The sequence below is a fragment of the Nilaparvata lugens genome, chromosome 1 (genome assembly GCF_014356525.2).
Source record: "Nilaparvata lugens isolate BPH chromosome 1, ASM1435652v1, whole genome shotgun sequence".
NCBI lineage: Eukaryota > Metazoa > Arthropoda > Insecta > Hemiptera > Delphacidae > Nilaparvata > Nilaparvata lugens.
In genome coordinates this window covers 70,972,273-70,991,624 of record NC_052504.1, presented here as the reverse complement: position 1 = coordinate 70,991,624, position 19,352 = coordinate 70,972,273, and the positions used below count along the sequence as shown (strand labels likewise).

Sequence of the window (19,352 nt, the reverse complement as noted above, 5' to 3'; positions counted from 1 at the left end):
CTTTATTAATAAATCCTGGAGAGATGTTTTTATTTTCAGTATTTTTATCAGTGTTGGATAGTGTAGATCGTAAATCATAATAACTACATCATTGTTATTCATAAGAATATATTACTTGGATTCTAGGATATCATTTGAACATTCTTTTCCCTTGATATGTGTAATATCATTTTTCTCAGGCTGAAGACAAGGACAGTGGTAAATTGGGAGCAGTTGAATACAAAATAGTGCCAGATGAATCTGGGTCGGCAGAGTACTTTACTATTGATGCGAATTCTGGAGCAATAAGGACAAAGAAGACTTTCGACAGTGTAACTGGTGATGAGTTACCTTTCAGAATAACAGTTGAAGCAAGAGATAATCCTCAAGGCGAGTCCAACTCGGAAAAAACTGAAGTTGTGGTGAGTACCCTATAATATCCTCTAAATACTCATTTACTAATAAAATGAACATGATATTCAATAAATTTATCATTCATAGAGTATTCAGTTCTTTAATCCTGCTCGTATGGGTTCAAACCTCAATATGTTGTAAAAATGATTGATCATAACCAAATATTGAAATAACTTATTAAGTTCATTGTTTATTAGGTTTATTGTAAAAATAAATCTATAATATATTATTTTATAAATGTAGGTTCTCTAATAATATAAATATAAACATTTGACATTTATCAGTAAATACAACTTAAACAGTTGATATATCAGGGCAACGGCTGCTGATAACAGATAATCGCTTTCTCAATTGGATTTACAGGCTATTTCTAATGACGTGAGAGAAATTATATGTGCTGAACTGTCTCCTACTTTCAAAGAGGATTTTTATTCTATGAAAGTCTCCATAGAATTCATGTCTGATGAGTTCGATTCGTTTAAAAACGAACTTGTCAGTTGCAAGGAGGAAATTAAATCTTTGAAGAAAGACGTTGACTCGTTGAAAAATGAAAATTTGAAGTTGAAAAGTGAACTGTCCGATATGCAAGGCTATACTCGTAGAGAGAATGTAATTGTTACCGGCGTTCCAGAAACAAATAATGAATCGATGTTTGAAGTTTTTAATAAAATATCATCTGCTATCAAGAATCCAATTGATTCGAAGGGTCTCAGTGCCGCGCACAGATTACCATCAAGGGAAAAGGATCAGATCAAGCCCATTGTTTTCAAATTCGTCCGCAGACAAGATAAAGAAGACTGGTTGAACCACTTCAAACAGGCTGCGAGCCGCGATGTTGGAGGTCCAGGTATTTCAACTAAGATGGTGAATCAATCTTTGGCTGATGGTCGAGTGTGTACTTATCAGCATCTGGCCCCCTCTACAATGGAATTGTTCAGGGAAACGCGAAAACTAGCGATTCAGAAAGGCTATTAGTTCGTTTGGGTTAGAGACGTAAAAATTTTCGTGAGGAAGGAAGAAGGTAGGAAGGTGATACCGGTAAGAAGTGCAATGGACCTTGAAACCATCTAGATAGATAGCATACATTGATTTTTCATCTGGTTAATGTTGGTTATTGATTTACTATGCCGAATCAGGATCATGATTTGTCTAAGGACATTTATGAAACACTTGAAGTTAATGATTTTTTTAGTTTTTAGTTTTTTAGTAATAACTGTATAAATATAATTCATATGAACATTAGAAGTATTAGGAAAAATTTTGATCAATTCGTTTATTATCTAAGTAATAGCCAAATAAAATTTGACTTGATCGTTTTAACTGAAACTTGGATTTGTGGCGATTCTGAATTTGATTTTAATTTACGAGGCTATACTAATGTTAATGCTGCATCTAAATTCTCAAAAAATGATGGTCTGTGTATTTTGATACATGAATCGGTAGTTTTTAATTTAAAGGAACTTATGATTGATGATGTGAATCCTCTGAGTATCAGTTGCAATATTGATGGTTATGACCTCACAGTGATCGCTTTCTACCGTTCTCCTTCATTATCTATAAATAACTTCATAACTAGTCTGGATAATCATTTGAAATCTCTAAAAAATCAACGTAATGTTGTAATCATTGGTGATATGAACTTGAATATTTTAGATAATACCAATCTCACAAATGAATATCTAAGTGTTATGCATTTAAATGGGTATAAATCCTACATAAATAAACCCACAAGATTACATAATTGTATAGATCATGTATTTTTAAAACAAGATACTGTCAATGATGGTGAGGTTGTTGGTGCAATACTAAAAACATCCATAACCGACCATTATTCTACTTCTCTACATATTAATAAAGCTAAGCAAAGAAAAAACCCAGTCCTTTAATTAATGTCACTAAAATTAATTTGTCCAGTATCATTTCCGATCTCTTTCTTTCTTTCTTTATCCGGCGCTACAGCCCTAGGCGAGCTCTGGCCTCCTTCACAACACACCTCCATTCTTCCCTGTTCATGGCTCTTTCCTTCCATCCTCTTACCCCCATCTTTCTCAGGTCATCCATCACTTGGTCCACCCACCTGTTCCTTGGCCTACCTTTCTTTCTTCTGCTGTGCAACTTGCTATTAAAAACTATTTTCGGCATTCTAGCCTCACTCATCCTCATCACATGCCCCAACCACCTTATTCTTTGGGCTTTAATGAAGCATACTATATTTTCTCCTTTTATTGCTTATATTGCTATATTTTTTCCTTATGCTTCTATTTCCTCATTTTTTCTTATTCGCCACTGCTGCTAATTAACCTGAACGGGACCGTAAATTCTTCTTAGTATGGATCTTTCAAAGATTTTTAACGCATTTTCGTCAGCCATATTCATCACCCAAGTTTCTGCCGCATATGTTGCCACTGGACGCACCAATGTTTTATATATTGTTATCTTGGTGCTCCTGCCGACCAACTTACTTTTAAATAATCTAACATTGGCATAGTAGGCCCTATTAGCTGGTTGAATTCTTTCTTTTATATAAGCATTATTACCTATGGCATTTATTGGGCATCCTAGATACTTGAAGTTCTCTACACCTGCAAATTTTTTGTTATTCACGTAGATATTTCTTGGTACTCTGGACCTGACTGCTGACACACACAGATATTTACTCTTGTTCTCATTTACAACCAGTCCGACTTTTTGTTCTTCAATTTCCAGGATTTGATAAACTTCTTTCAAGCATGCCACACTCCCAGCCATTATTACCACTATAAATAAAGCCAAGCAAAGAAAAAACCCCAGTCCTTTAAGTAATGTCACTAAAATGAATTTGTCCAGTATCATTTCCGATCTAGAGAATGAAACATGGGGAGATATTCACAGCGGTACTGATGATATTGATTCCCTGGTTGACACATTCATTAACAGGTTGACTTACTTACTATATCGAGAAGCATTCTTTTATTGTCAAAATTCTTCACAAAATGAAACAGCTGAAAAAATGGATTACTAAGAGTTCAGTTGAATCTATAAGAAAGAGAGACAATATGTATAGGAAACTCAGTAAACAACCTTTTAATATAAAATTGAGAGAGGATTATATAGCGTATCGAAATATATTAAATAATACAATAAAAAAGGCTAAATCAGATTATTTCAAGCTGAAACTGGAAAATAGCAAAACAACTCTAGAAAGACATGGGATTGTATTAATGAAATGCTTGATATAGATAAAAATCACGTTCAGCCAAATATAGATCCAGATATTTTGAATGATCATTTCACAATTATTATATAATTATAATTATTAATTATAATTAATAATTAATTATTAATAATAATTAATTATTTATTAATTATTAATTTTATTTTATAATTATTATAATTTTTCACCATTATTGGTGAAAAATATGCATGTCAAATCCTGGATGATATCCATAATATTGAAATACCTGACTCATTATCTCCCAGTCCTAATAACAGCATTTTTTTCAACCCAACTAACAGCACTGAAATACTTGATTTGATAAAATCATTGAAGAACAATGCAGCAACTGGTGTTGATGGTATGTCAGGGGTGTTCTTGAAAAAAATTCTCAGTTCATAGTTAAACCGTTGGAATATATAATTAATAAATGTTTTCTATCAGGCTACTTCCCAAAAAGGTTCAAAATTGCAAAAGCTCTTCACAAAGCTGGTGATCATACACAACCCGGAAATTATAGACCTATAAGTCTTTTAAGTAGTTTTTCAAAGATATTTGAAAAATTGATCAAAATTAGATTAGTTTGTTTCCTAGATAAAATAAAATTCATTCATAGTAATCAATATGGGTTTCAATCTGGTAAGTCTACCACTGATGCTGTTCTCCACTTAACTAAAATCATAAATAACAATTTCAAATCCAAGCATAAAACACTATCAGTTTTTTTAGACCTTGCAAAGGCGTTTGATTCCATACCACACAAAATACTATTGCAAAAATTACATAATTGTGGAGTTAGGGGCATAGCAAACGATCTGTTTGCGATTCATCTAACGGATCGCTCTCAATATTTGACAATTAATGATAAAACAAGTTTGAAAAATCTTTCTGTATTTGGTCTTCCTCAAGGCACAGTCCTTTCACCATTGCTCTTTTTGATTTATGTTAATGACCTTTTGAATCTGAAAATACCTAACTGCAGAGTAATTTCATTTGCTGATGACACGGCTCTTGTTTTTTCTGGTGTGCCATGGGGGGATGTATATAACAATGCAAATGAGGGCAAAATCATGGTTTGATAGACATGTACTCACCATGAACCTGAAGAAGACTAAATTTATAACTTTTTCTCCTATTGAAATAGGTCAACCAGTACAAACCTTGTCTTTACAAGTGCATTCTCACGCTTTGTTAAATCATGTGTATTGTGATTGCCCTTGTATTGAAAAGGTGAAATCCTTAAAATATTTGGGTATAATGATGGATGATCATATAAAATTTATAAGTTTTATAAACTAAATCAAATAGCTGATTTGGTGATAATGAAAAAGATTTATTATGCTTATGTGCAATCACTTTTCCAATATGGAATTGAGATATGGGGGGCTGCTTATGATATCCATATGAACAAATTATTCACATTACAGAAACACCTTATCAGAGCTGCATTATACAGGCTAAGATTGTACCCTAGTAGACTTCTTTTTCAAGAATTTCAGGTGCTTACAGTGAGGCAAACATATGTTAAAAGAATCATATTATTCATTAATAAGAATAGTGATACATTCAACTTAAGGAATAATCCATATAGTTTGCGTCCCTCCAATCCATTACAATTTGATATTGACTTTACCAGCTTAAGTGTATGTAGACGTCAGTTTGAATATCAGTGTTACTTGTTTACAAATAAAGTCCCAACTGATTTTATTATTAATAGAATTACAAAATCCATAATGAATCTTATACTGGATTGGATTAGGATAAATGTTTATTTTAAATTATCTGTATCCATTATGTAGTGTTTCATTCTTATGTTATAAATTTTAAAAAATATTATTGCCATGGCTTCCTTGAATTGGTCTTTTTGAGTTTGTCACTTGCTTGTGATTTTGTTAAATTTGTAAGTATTGAGATGTGACCTGGTTTCCATAATTTTAGTTAATCTAGTGGTTTGAATAAGCTCTTTTTCTTTCTATTGACATGTTCACCTACCTAGTTGTTCGAACTCACTGCCGGCGCACAAGTTTTCTTTGCCGGTAGTGCCATTTTGTAAGTTAGAATATTTATTTTATCAATCTGTATTATTTTATGGCAAATAAATGAATTTGAATATGTATTTATTGATATGGATAAAATTGTACAAATATTATTTTATATGACCACAATATGACTTGCATAATGAACCAACATCCCAGTTCTCAGTTTATGAAACAAATATAGATCATGCATTGTTACTGTTTGATTTTCTTCATCATTGGTGTTCAAGAGATGAACCTGAAACTGATTACTTGAATATCAATTTATGATACTCTGGTATGGAATACAATATAAACCTAATAGTATTGACGATAATGAAGATAAATAAACCAAACAGATTCATAAATGAACTCACTGCCTCTTCTTATAACAATAACTCACCTCAAACTGGTTTTCTCACTCAAAATATGGAGACGTTCATAGATATTCAGTAATTATATTACACAAGTAAGTATTCATGACAGGTAATAATGAAAAGTTGAAAATTATTTTTTTAATTATTTTAAAAGAATTATAAAAATTAACATAATTACCCCAAATAGGGGTAATGGGTTGGATACCACATTAGTTAGAAATTAAAATTACTACGGTATGTAATTACCCTAAAATAAAATTAACATAATAATTGTTCTAATTAATTAATATTAAAACGTAAAAAAAATGAAGAGATACTGAAATTTCATACATAGGCTACTATTTGAATTCAAATTATAATGAAATTTTGAATGTTTTGGTGTTGTGTATTTTGGTCTAAACTGATGTAAACAGTATAACTTTATATTTGATTTGTTGAGACGGATTCAACAAATAGGCCTACTGTTGAATTGAAGAATACTTACTATTCTAATGAATAGTAAAAAAACCGAAGCTTACCTCTTCACACAGATCACTTTCTTACATTGTCGAATAACAAATAATACTAAATATTTATTCGGACAGGTCAATGTCATAGAGGATCGACATCGACTCATTATGGTTGTTTACGATAAAACGGCGGATAAAGTGGAGAAGCAGGAGAACTCGATAGTGGGCATTCTGGAGGACAAGACCAGCTTGATAGTCGGCATTGAGAAGCGGTCACCGCGCCAATTCACCAAAGACAACATGACCATCGAAGTGGATGACAGCGCCACCGACCTCTGGTTCTACACCATCGATCCCCAAACAGAAACCATCCTTGATCGCAACAGTACTCGTGTTATTCGGTGAGTTCAACTCATAAACCAATAATAAATTAATGATTGTTTCGTTTCGTCATGATTGTTGAACATTGAGCACTAACTTTGATGAATAGAACTCTCTACCATCCAAAATCACAGAATAGAATACTAAAATTATTATTGATTGATTGATTGAGTACTTATAGAACATTACATATAGGTACCTAATTATAATATTCAATAATTATATTAATTAGTAGATAGATTACAATATAGGTATACTGGCTTATACACTTATATACAATAGCTTACAATACAGCAAAATTATAGATGAATTTACAAAATATAAATTGAGAAAATAATTATTGAGCTGTATATGATATGAAAAAAAACAATTAGTAATAACTACTATAGATAAAATAGATAATATTGTTATGCATGTACATAAATTGGCGGAGCTTTGGAAATATCAATGTCCATTCTTCGGAAAGAATATTCGAAGTATCCTTCCCACTAACTCTCTACCAAAATAATATTTAATATTACATTATATTTAATATGATAAACTTTAATATTACTGAGATAGATCGGTAAAAGGTTATATGATAATAAATCTATAAATAAGACAATATTCAAATAGCAAATATAATAATACATGTATGAATAGTATGGAGAGTCGAATAAAATCGTACCGAAGCTTAGTCTACTTGGCACAAGCAAGTGACTCAAACGTGCACCATACAACAGAGCACCATTCATACAAACATTCGTCAAACTATAATTATAGTGAACAGTAATTTTGAATATACATTATACTGTTGCTTTCAATCAAATTCCGTGAAAAACATATTACTGCAATTCTATGAATAAAGATTATAAGGCTAGATTGATATTGTAGTTTTATTTTATGTATTCTTTTGAAACATTGAATAATGTTCCCCGCATAGTTTTAAATGGAGTTTATCTACCATAAAAAATACAGTAGATTTTTTCAATTTTATTCTTCAAAGATAAAATCGCATGGAGGACAAAAAAAATAGTACACAACAAATTTGAGAACATTATATATAGGTACCGGTACCTAATTATAATAATTAATAATTATATTGATTAGTAGATAGGCCAAGTAGTTATTATAACTGGATCAATCACTCATTTACGTTATCAAGCTGGAAAATTGAATTGTTCTATTACACTATTTTTCTTGTAAGACTTGATTCAGCATTTTAATCTATATACTCGTAATACACTAAAAAATAACAATCGGGAGCCGATTGACGGTTTGAATATAAAATCCTTTGTTGGAACCTTTTCTGAAGGAACTACCTACCTACTAAAACAACCATGTTTACACTACAATGTGGTGCCTGAATTTTACAATCTCCTGCCGGAAGCCATGGAGGAAATTAACAATAAAAATATTTTTGAAACGCTTGAATACCTCATCCATCTGGATGACATAAACAGCTTTTTCGTCTCCATAATATACGCGTAAACCAACAGGAAATACATTTTATAATTTACAATAAAATTTATTTCACATACCGTACATTCATGTACATACATTTAGCATGAAATAGATTTTATCTTTTGTAGTTAAAATAAGTTCAAATAGAGCAACAAACCCATACAATTACCTGCTTATGTTTTCAACCTGAACAACAAATTGTCTGAAACTGATTATGAGTGCAGTGTAATAGAAGCGAGTTAGCTGGTCTTGTTCTCAATACTGTTCAGAACAAGATTATAAGAAATAATCAAATGAATGAATGGAAAAATTCATATGAGTAAAACTGATACTCCATCCCCCCCCCACAGGCTTAGCCTCGAGATGCTTCTCTTTTGTTTTCTTCACTTGGTATTTATTGATTATTGTGTTAGCAACTATTTATTATTTACTTATTACTTTATATTGTGTTTTGCTAGATTTGCTGTTGATTCAATTGTCACACATTTTTATGTAAGTGTTTTTGTAAGTATTGAAAATAAAATTTCATTCAATTTGTAATTCCACACACGAATATATCTTTATTCTAATTTATTACTTATCAGTCATGTTTTAAGAGAATAAGTAGCCTACTAATATCATAATCTTGAATTATTCTGTTTGCAGGTCAGTTCTCAGTTCAGAAGCGCAAGCGAACATAACATTAGATGCATCAAATAGTCTCCAAGCCACAGTCTCCTCCATTCATGGACCCATAAAGGCAGTGACACCGATCAAAACTGCTATTGTAGCCGTGCAATTGGAAATATTCCCTTATGCATTGATTGTCATAGCAGCACTCATACTTGTCCTTGGAACGGCAGGAATCATCTACATATGTGTATCATGGTCAAGGTAAATATGTCACAATTATCTACAGAGTATTTAAAACAGAGAATAACATTGCATGTACAGTATTGAAATAGATATTTATTTTGCATGCGAAACAATGGAGAATCAATCCTGAATTACAGGGGTTTTTCTATACATACGATTTTATTCATGTACTGTATAATGCATTTGAGAATAAAACTTTATTTGGTATTTGATAAAATACCTTGAGGTTCCTGGAGTATTAGAAAGGAATCATGACCGAGATTATATGTGAGAAATATCCGCAAGATTAAACATCACTGTTTTTCCTTTGACAGCATTCTATTTTCAATTTTTCTTGAAAGATCCCCAATAACCGGTTGATTAAAGAATTATGAAACTTTTTCAAACTTTCAAACCGCACAAACAGATACAAGAAGACTACTTTTTAAAACTCTCGAAAAAATATATTCTCACAAATAAGATTACCGGTACACTATGATGTATTTTATCATAGAGTGCATGTTCATCAAGGATAGGATCTAGTTTTTTTTCTAAATTCGCTCATGGATTTAAAATGAATTGAAATCAATTTTCGAATATTTTATTCGGTTTTTGCTTTGAATTAGCAATTTTTACTACTTACTCCCCGAGACTTTAAAAAAAATAAAAACATCGATTCATGCATGTTTCCATTTTTGTCATTTTTCACTGTCATGTTCACATTATTCATTTGAATAATGTAAACATTTGAACAACTGAATTTTCTGTTCAGTTAGTTGTCAGGCGTTAAAATATTTGAAACATAACTCTTATCCATATAGTTAATTGAAAGAATATGACGTTGATATTGTCAATACCACTTTATTTTTTTCGAAAATTGATTCATATTACAGAACCAGGTTTCATGTTAATTAAAGTGGTATTGACAATATCAACATCTTATTCTTTCAATTATGAGAAATATCACAACATCTCATACCATACAATCAAATTATCTTATAGTTAATATTATATATATTTTGTCGCTTCAGATACAAAGCTTATAAGGACAGAATGCAGAGGATGTATGTAATGCCTAGATACGATCCTGTGTTTGTAGAGCCAAACCTGAAAGAGTATGAAACACAGGTGAGTGACATCTTAATAATATCCGTTAAAATATATCATAAGCAATTTTAAAGTTTGTAAGTTGAACTTCAAAGATGATATATTTTAATAAAGAATTTGTTTTGTAATTTGCGGAAATTAATAAATTGCAGTTTGGTGACTTTTATTATAGGTACCTATTGCAATAAGTTCATTTGTCAAGGAAATGTTAATCAATTCAGTAAATGTTGATACATTTAGTAAATTCATAAATTCATAATATTCTCAAAATATAATATAGAGCTGTGAGTCATGATATTCTGCAATACAACACTTTATTGACTTGATTCTTTACTCGACTTGATTTATTTCACGTCTACAAGTCTACATTACCATTGAAATGATTGAAGCCCTCTTATTAAACCCTACTATAGAATCTAATTCCTTCCAGGTTCTACAGATGAGTGTACCAGTTGATGACAATGATAGCTTCAATGATTTGCAACTGGATTTTAGTCGTAAAAACCATGCATTTAGTCTTGACAACGTTAGTTATATCACCAAAGAGCATGGAGATAATAGTATAGGTGAGTAGATTAAAATTGATAATTGATTAAAATGATAAAATTTATTAAAATGAATTGGATGCTTATTTTTATACTTCTTTGATAGGCCAACTTCTCAATTCTGATCAAAATGTGTTCAACGAGTGAATTATGTTTCTAAATCATGATTAGTTGCGGATTTAGCGGTTGCGGCTGTTATCCATTTTGTATAAATATATTCTCTATGTAGTCAATAAGTTTGAATTTTCGAAATTCTATTTCAGTCAATTTAATACTTATCTATGTGGGTTCTCCAGTGAAGTAACACATTGTTCTTTCCAATATGCCAAACTTCTCAAAATTATTTTCTTATTGCCGTTATTATCGTTGTTCAATTTTTCCCCGTTCAGTTTTTCTTCAGTAGTGGAACTATTTCTTCTTCTCAAAATTCTAGCTCAAATAATTTTATGTTTTCTAAGTGATTAAATTTCAGTTCGATTCAGTTTTCTTATTCCGATAAATTTAATTCTCTTTAAGAAAGAACTCACCATGGTTCCGGTTCAACACAGTAACACAACATAACTTTTATTTTTTTAGGACAACAGAGTCCAGTAAGCTCAGATGCAGCAACCACGGCCAGAGCATCTAGCATTGCTGGCCACCATAACAATAACAACATTCATAACGAATCACTGGGCAATATCAACCCAGTATATGACAGGTATAACAAAAATTAAACTAATTTTCAATATTTTCAACAATTTCAATTCTAATTTACCAGGGCAAGTAAGTTATAATCTTTAGTCGGCAGTCACCTCATTTTATCTCGCTTTCTGCCTGCGTTTTCTTCAAATAACCAGAATGTCTGTTGGGATTAAAAATACAGTACATTGATACTGATTTTTAATTACTTATTGATATTCGAAAGAGTTATGGAATTGACATAACCAAAATATTTGACATTTTCTTATATAATATCAGTTCAAATTGTTAGTTTAATGGGATAACAATCAATTTTGTCACAACTTTGTTCTGCAGATGAGTGGTTCAATAGCTTTCCAAATTGCTTTTGTTCAACTGGATACAAAATTCATGTTGAATTTTATTTCTGTTCCATGTAAGCAGAGAAAACCTAATATGGGGGTGAACATTAATTAGTCTCAGCTATTTGAACGTTAGTATTTAACGTTTAACTAATTTCCTCCATCATTTTTCATTTAAAAATTTCTTAATATCATTCCCATTATAGGTTTAATATCAAACCTATCTATAATTTTATGAACCGAACCTATGAAAATTCCATGTCTGGAAAGAAAACTTCTCTCTGAATTATGGTGTCACTTCATTTTGAAGTTGAATAGCAGTGAATCGTACGTACATTAGACATAGATCACACAATTCAATTCGTCGGCAATACCATCTCACTTTCTCTAAAAAAAAGTATCTGAATTTTTAAAATCAAATTCAATTTTTAAGACTTCCACACTGCTGAGGCCAAAGGAAATCTTCATCTCGCCTCCAATATTCCAATAAGCAATCAACTGTTTCTTAATGAAATTATTTCATTTATGTATTTATAAATATAATATTTATGCATTTTGTTTTCAGATCAGAAGATGAAAGGATAGCTAGGAACGCTAGTGCCACTAATGAGAATGTCACATTTAGAGAGAAGAAGGATTATTCCCACCTTGGATTCAATTACATGATAGATAGATCGCCTATAGAAACAACAACCGAACTATAGTAATTAGTATTTTTTAGAAACGGAAAATATATCAGTGACATTACCGTGATTAATGACTTGAAAACATCAATTGAAAGTGATGACAAACTTTCAGATTAGTGTATATTTCTATGAAAATTTAAGACTTTGTGAAAGAAAGTATGAAAGTCGAAAGCCAGTGTATGCATTTTCTTCTGGCTCTGGTCATGGACAAGAAATTCTTTCTCTTATCTGTGTTTGGGCTCACTCATAGGCACATATCAGATTCACCTGTTGGCTGTCTGAGTATAAATATCTAATTATTGTATTCTTGAAATACTCGTGATGTGTATTCAATTTGATATTGGCAAAACTTCACTGATTTAAAACAGAAAGTTTAAAAAGTTAGGGCATTAATTTTGAGAAAAGAAGGCTGTTTTATTATTCTAACATCACCAATGAATATGCTGAATGCATTTCTTTTCTGCAATGATCAAGTGAATATCATCCTGATTCAGTGAATCGCCTTGAAGTCCATGGCTTGATTGTGAGTTATTAACTTTCAAATATTACACAATTGGAAATGATATGAGAGAAATAGGTAGGTAGGTATACAAGCTATGGTATTTGTCGGTAGGATACATCCAAGATCTTTTTGTTCCACTTCAATCAATAATTTTCATTTCAATTCTCAAAATTTCTATTTGCTACAAATTACTCGAACTCCTTCAATTTGGTAGTTCCAACTTATACCCATGATCCGCATTCCAGTGTAATGTGATAGGAGTTTGCTGATAGTGTACCGTAGCATTTGAAGTGAATGTTGACTTGAGTTTTAATTTTGTACATTGTTGAAAATAGTATAATATTATAATCTATATGCTCAATGTAAAAATTCGTTTGAATGTATGCTGATGTGAACAGTAGTTAGGATTCAAATTATACTAGAAATTAATTATTATGTACAGTAATTGCTAATTCGGTTATAATTATTGTTATTCTCTGATAGTTGATAATTCCTAGCTAATCAAGGCTTTGTAAATATATATATTATTAATTTGTAGGTGGCTATGAGAGAAAATTGAATACAATAATATGGAAATTAAAAATCCTGAAAATTTGGACCAATAAAAAATCACTATTACTAGATTTTTGCATCGAAACTATAATGAATAATTTACTATATAACGTACTTTCTATGTACGGTAATACATCGATGCAATGTAAACAATTCCTGCCATTTTATGTTTAGATTTTTTTCTTTTTCTATGGATTGCCATTAATTATTATTGAGAAATACATTGATAGTTTAAAAGTCGAATAAGAGAATTAAATATATCGAATTATGTGTTCTTTTTCACTTTATATCATTAGTACTTACAAACATCAAAATGTTTTCAAATGTGTCGCGAGTATTCTAGTTGTAAGATATGGAATAAGGCTGATGTAGGAAATGTTATATATTATATTTTCTAATATTCTCCCCTTAATTTCAAAACGTTAACCGCCCATTTATTTTATTGGAATGATGATTCAATTGAGATAATGTTGAATGTAATGATAATATCTAGTAACCTGGATCTAGTTCTGTACTAGTGACAGAGTTCCAAGGTAGTCCCTATTCAATTTCAGGTACTTGATATGACTGATTTAGGCGATTGGGACATAATATCATTATAATTTCACGGTACATTCTTGCATTAAACTGTTATTTGAAGTAACAATAGTAGATGACTATAAGAATGCCAATAACAACTAACCAATATCTATCTATCAATAATATTTGACAAACTCAATATTCCTGTTTCTCTCGTTAAATGATAAAAACTATGGTTAATACTTTCGATTGATGAGAGGAATTTGGACAGATTAAATAAATTAAGAGAAGAATAAAATAAATCTTATTTTATTTATTCAATCTGAGATCTAATTTTATTGTTGTAAAAACCAATGTGAACAACGCTGTAGTTATCAGTACAATACGTTTTCGCAAATAATCTATTATTCAATAAATTGATACGTATAAATCGACCCTATCAATAAATTTATGTACTTGAATAGCATATTTTATTTTCAATTGAATTCGATCGATTCATTATAATCAATTCATCAATGTCACATTTATCTAGTCATTTGACATTGACTTGAATGCATCTAAAATTGTTAAAAACTCTATACGGTACGGTAATAATAGATGTCCATTAAATAATTCAGAAAATTCTTCTTCGTCACTGATGAAAACTTTATGTTCAATGTTCATCAACCATGAATAAATTCTATTCCCGACAGAATTCAGCAATAAAGAAACTAATCAAGCAATGCAACATTAATTTATTACCTACTGTTTTTTCTCCGTTATTTCACCAACAATAAACCATTAAGATAATTTCCATTTCAATTCAGATCATAATAATAATTGGCTATATGTTTTTTTTCTAAATTCATTCTTGCTGTACTTCTGCTTAACTATAAACTAATTTGCAGCTTGAAATAATAGAGTTGGAGGATAGAAGTAGTACGTATGGTTGAAGAATTGGAAACAACAATCAAATTAAACAAAATTAAAAATTGAAATTGGTTGTTGATTAAATTGATAAAAGTAAACTTCAACAATCAATTAGAAATAGAACAAAAGTTAAATCAGATAAAGCATTTCGTTCGTTAAAAAATAGTGGGGGAATAATAATATTATTAGAATAACTTTTTTGTGTTGATAGGTTGTGCTAGTTATAATAATAATGTTTCGCATTTTTTTATACACAGTAAATTCATAATATTCTTCATTTGGAATGAAGAGCATACGTTAAAAAGTTTTGATTGAGGAGTGGATCAGAATCCTTCTTCCTGTTATTGTTGATTGATGCATTTTTAGTTTCGATTTTGTAATTTATATTATATAAGATAAATCTATGTACAAATTTGAAATATTATATAAATGTAACATTTTCATAGCTCTTTGCTTTCTTGAAACATCCTACTTCATTAGTTTTCTTCCTTAAGTAATTCAATGAACATTCCTTGAATAAGGGATCTAAAGACCGATTAAAAGTTTATTTGCAATTTGCAATGCTATTTGATTACGTACGGTATAAGCGTTATAGACTACTTATTCATATACATAAGGTTTATTTTGAAGATCAAGTTTAAGGGGAAATATTCGATAAAACTCTATCATTGGAAATAATAAAATTCATATTTCGTATATTTCCAAGTGAAAAATTGAAAATATAGGCTAATGAAGTAGATACAGTATTCCAGGAATAGTAAACAATAATACGGTAATTTACCTTTACGTCATAATTTACGTCTTCTTATTAACTCAAGTTCTCAATAGGATCTGATACTACTACAATACATTTATTAATTTTATTCATAACTCAATTATAGTGGTTGCTATTTGAAACTAAAATAAATTTCCAAAATTGATCCTATTCTTAGAAATCAAGTGGGACAGTAAAAAAACAATACGAATCTATCCTAAAAATCTCATGAATTGAGATGCTTCCAATAATTCTGGGATGACTCGCCCAAAGATTTTAATTTAGGCACTCATATCCCAATATAAATTAAAAACGGTAGAAAAAACTTTTCTACAAAAATGTATTAATATAAGTGTATTAAGAAAATAAAAGTGAGTGAGCGAGTGCGTCTGTGGAAAATCAAAATATCTCATCCCCGAAATTCATAAACTGCCAGTGTAAAATATAAACATGACCTAAACTAAAAGATGAACAAACCTTAAGGGTTTGAAAGGTCAAATTATTGATAATTAATGAAAAATAATAATCATATTCAAAATAAAAACTTATATTCGCGGTGTTTTCAAATTCATCATAATTTTCAAAATTAATCATTATTTTAAGCTGCGTTTACACCGGAGTTAATAACACAAGTTTTTAACATTTCAATAACATCATGTTGAGTTGCGTTTTCACCGGTAGTTCATAACATGAGTTATTAATAAAAGTTGTCAATTTGACTGAATCGACAAGAAATTCTCTTGAAAAATGTTGATAACTCGTGTTTTCAACAGAAAATTCTTGTTATTAACAAGATTTATGCTATCCATCGAGAGTCAAAGAGTAAAGATCAAAGGAAATGTGTTATGTTGATAACAAAAGCCTCTTTTATCGCATTAACTTTTGTTAATAACAGGTTACTATCTTCCCCGCAACCCCCTCGCCCAGCATCCCTACCCTACAACTACAGCTGTTCCCTGATAACTACAGCTGCAGACAAAACACGTGAGGAAGTTATTAACTCTTGTTGATAACAAAACTAGCAGCCAAAAGAAAATGTTATTAACTTATGTTGAAAACTTTTGTTTCAAACTCTGGTGTAAACGCATTATGATTCATTTACATTAGATTAGTTGAAGATCATTGTGTTAATGATCACACACATGTTTCAATTCAAATTTGAAGACAATTGTTTGCTTTTTATAATAACTCGTGTTATTAACTCCGGTGTAAACGCAGCTTTACAGTTTTAAGTGATTAGTGAGTGTTATTACTTTCCTTGCCCTATTACCATAGGTAAGGAAAGTATCGCTTTCCGAAAAAAATTAAGGTACCCCAATTTCTAAATTTCTATACGTTTGAAGGTCCCCTGAGTCCAAAAAACTGGTTTTTGGGTATTGGTCTGTATGTGTGTGTGTGTGTGTGTGTGTGTGTGTGTGTGTGTGTATGAGTGTATGTGCGTCTGTGTACACGATATCTCATCTCCCAATTAACGGAATGACTTGAAATTTGGAACTTAAGATCCTTTCACTATAAGGATCCGACACGAACAATTTCGATCAAATGCAATTCAAGATGGCGGCTAAAATGGCGAAAATGTTGTCAAAAACAGGGTTTTTCGTGATTTTTTCGGAAACGGCTCCAACATTTTGATCAAATTCATACCTAAAATAGTCATCGATAAGCTCTATCAACTGCCACAAGTCCCATATCTGTAAAAATTTCAGGAGCTCCGCCCCATCAATGCAGATAGATTCCCAATTATCAGGCTTCAGATACAATTGAAACAAAAAAATCAAGTGGAGTAGATTGAGCATGAAAATCTCTACAATAAATGTTCAGTAACATTTTCACCTAAAATTGAAAATAAGCTTTAAATTCGAGAAAATGTGATTATTCAATTGCAAATTATTGTTGATTCTATTAAATCATTCACTATGAAGAGATAGCAGACCTGATGTGTTTCTCCAGCGTTATTGCCCTGTCACCAGCTGGCTCAAATCTTTGAATAGTAGACTTGAGATGCGCGGGAACACTAGCGTCAGGTGATCAATTTTCATAACGGCAAGGAAAGTTGTGTGAGTGCGCCACACCAGATTTTTTACTTTCCTTGCCCTATTACCATAGGTAAGGAAAGTATTGCTTTCCGAAAAAAATTAAGGTACCCCAATTTCTAAATTTCTATACGTTTCAAGGTCCCCTGTGTGAGTGCGCCACACCAGATTTTTTACTTTCCTTGCCCTATTACCATAGGTAAGGAAAGTATTGCTTTCCGAAAAAAATTAAGGTACCCCAATTTCTAAATTTCTATACGTTTCAAGGTCCCCTGAGTCCAAATAGTGGTTTTTGGGTATTGGTCTGTATGTGTGTGTGTGTGTATGAGTGTATGTGCGTCTGTGTACACGATATCTCATCTCCTTATGAATGACTTGAAATTTACGGTATGACTTGAAATTTGGAACTTAAGGTCCTTACAATATAAGGATCCGACACGAACAATTTCGATCGAATGCAATTCAAGATGGCGGCTAAAATGGGGAAAATGTTGTCAAAAACAGGGTTTTTCGCGATTTTCTCAAAAACGGCTCCAACGATTTTGATTAAATTCATACCTAAGATAGTTATTGATAAGCTCTATCAACTGCCATGAGTCAGTCCCATACCTGTAAAAATTTCAGGAGCTCCGCCCCATCTATGCAAAGTTTGATTTTAGATTCTCAATTATCAGGCTTCAGATACAATTTAGACTAAAAATTTCTAGTGGAAAAGATTCAGCATGAAAATCTCTACAATTAATGTCCTGCAACATTTTCACTTAAAATTGAAAATAAGCTCGAAATTCGAGAAAATGTGATTAGCCAATTACAAACTGTTGGCAACCGTTGATTCTATGTAATCATTCACTTTGGAGAGATAGCAGACCTCGTATGTCTCCAGCGTTATTGTCCTGTCACCAGCTGGCTCAGATCTTTGTTTATAAGTAGACTTGAGATGCGCGAGAACACTAGCGTCAGGTGATCAATTCTCATAATGGCAAGGAAAGTTGTGTGAGTGCGCCACACCAGATTTTTTGTAATTCAATTTGGTCTGTAAACAATCTAAATGAGAACTTTTCTGTTTTCAAATGTTTGGACTGAAAATTGGACCTGAATTCAAGTGTATGGAACATAACCTTCTTTTCAGACTATATTTATAGTGTATAAAGCAAAATTCCGAGAAGAAACAGTTTTGGGCTGTACCTGTTAGTCCTTCCCCAATCATTTTAAAAAATTGTGTTCTGTTTATCAATAAAAATAACGACCGAAGCTCTGTACCCCGATATTTAATAAATAAAAAGGGAGCAGTTTCCTGCTGAATTATAATTTTGACAAGAATTCTTGGATGGCTTGAGCCGCGTTTACACCAAAGTTATTAACAAAAAGTTAATAAGCTAATCTTTATAGATTCCATTAGATTGAACATAACTTTTCATACATATGATGAACATATGTGTTTGTCATGTTCCGTTCAAAGAATCTATCCTATCCTATACTATTAATAGCCCAGTTAAAGATCCAGAAGGTCCAAAAAAGCAGTTTCGATCCGAAAATTAAATAAAAGATGAATTTCCCACCATCGATAGAACCCTCCCAGAGGGTTATTCTCCCAAAAGTCCCAAGAAATCCCCTTGGAGCTTTCCGCTCCAGCCCCCT

The 19,352-nt window shown here is 31.4% G+C and overlaps 1 protein-coding gene across 3 annotated transcripts in view; it reads left to right on the top strand.

Moving 5' to 3' along the window:
• The window catches only part of LOC111054821 (cadherin-99C), a 98,593-nt gene extending 83,673 nt beyond the window's left edge, over positions 1 to 14,920 (top strand). For all 3 annotated transcript variants that reach the window (XM_039441771.1, XM_039441774.1, XM_022341943.2), the window contains 7 exons: positions 180 to 401; positions 6,563 to 6,828; positions 8,897 to 9,124; positions 10,117 to 10,213; positions 10,623 to 10,758; positions 11,314 to 11,437; positions 12,325 to 14,920. In XM_039441771.1, the coding sequence (XP_039297705.1) occupies positions 180 to 401; positions 6,563 to 6,828; positions 8,897 to 9,124; positions 10,117 to 10,213; positions 10,623 to 10,758; positions 11,314 to 11,437; positions 12,325 to 12,463 (1,212 nt within the window). In that variant the 3' untranslated portion in view covers positions 12,464 to 14,920. The remainder of the gene's footprint in view (positions 1 to 179; positions 402 to 6,562; positions 6,829 to 8,896; positions 9,125 to 10,116; positions 10,214 to 10,622; positions 10,759 to 11,313; positions 11,438 to 12,324) is intronic.
• The last annotated feature ends 4,432 nt before the right edge of the window (positions 14,921 to 19,352 follow it).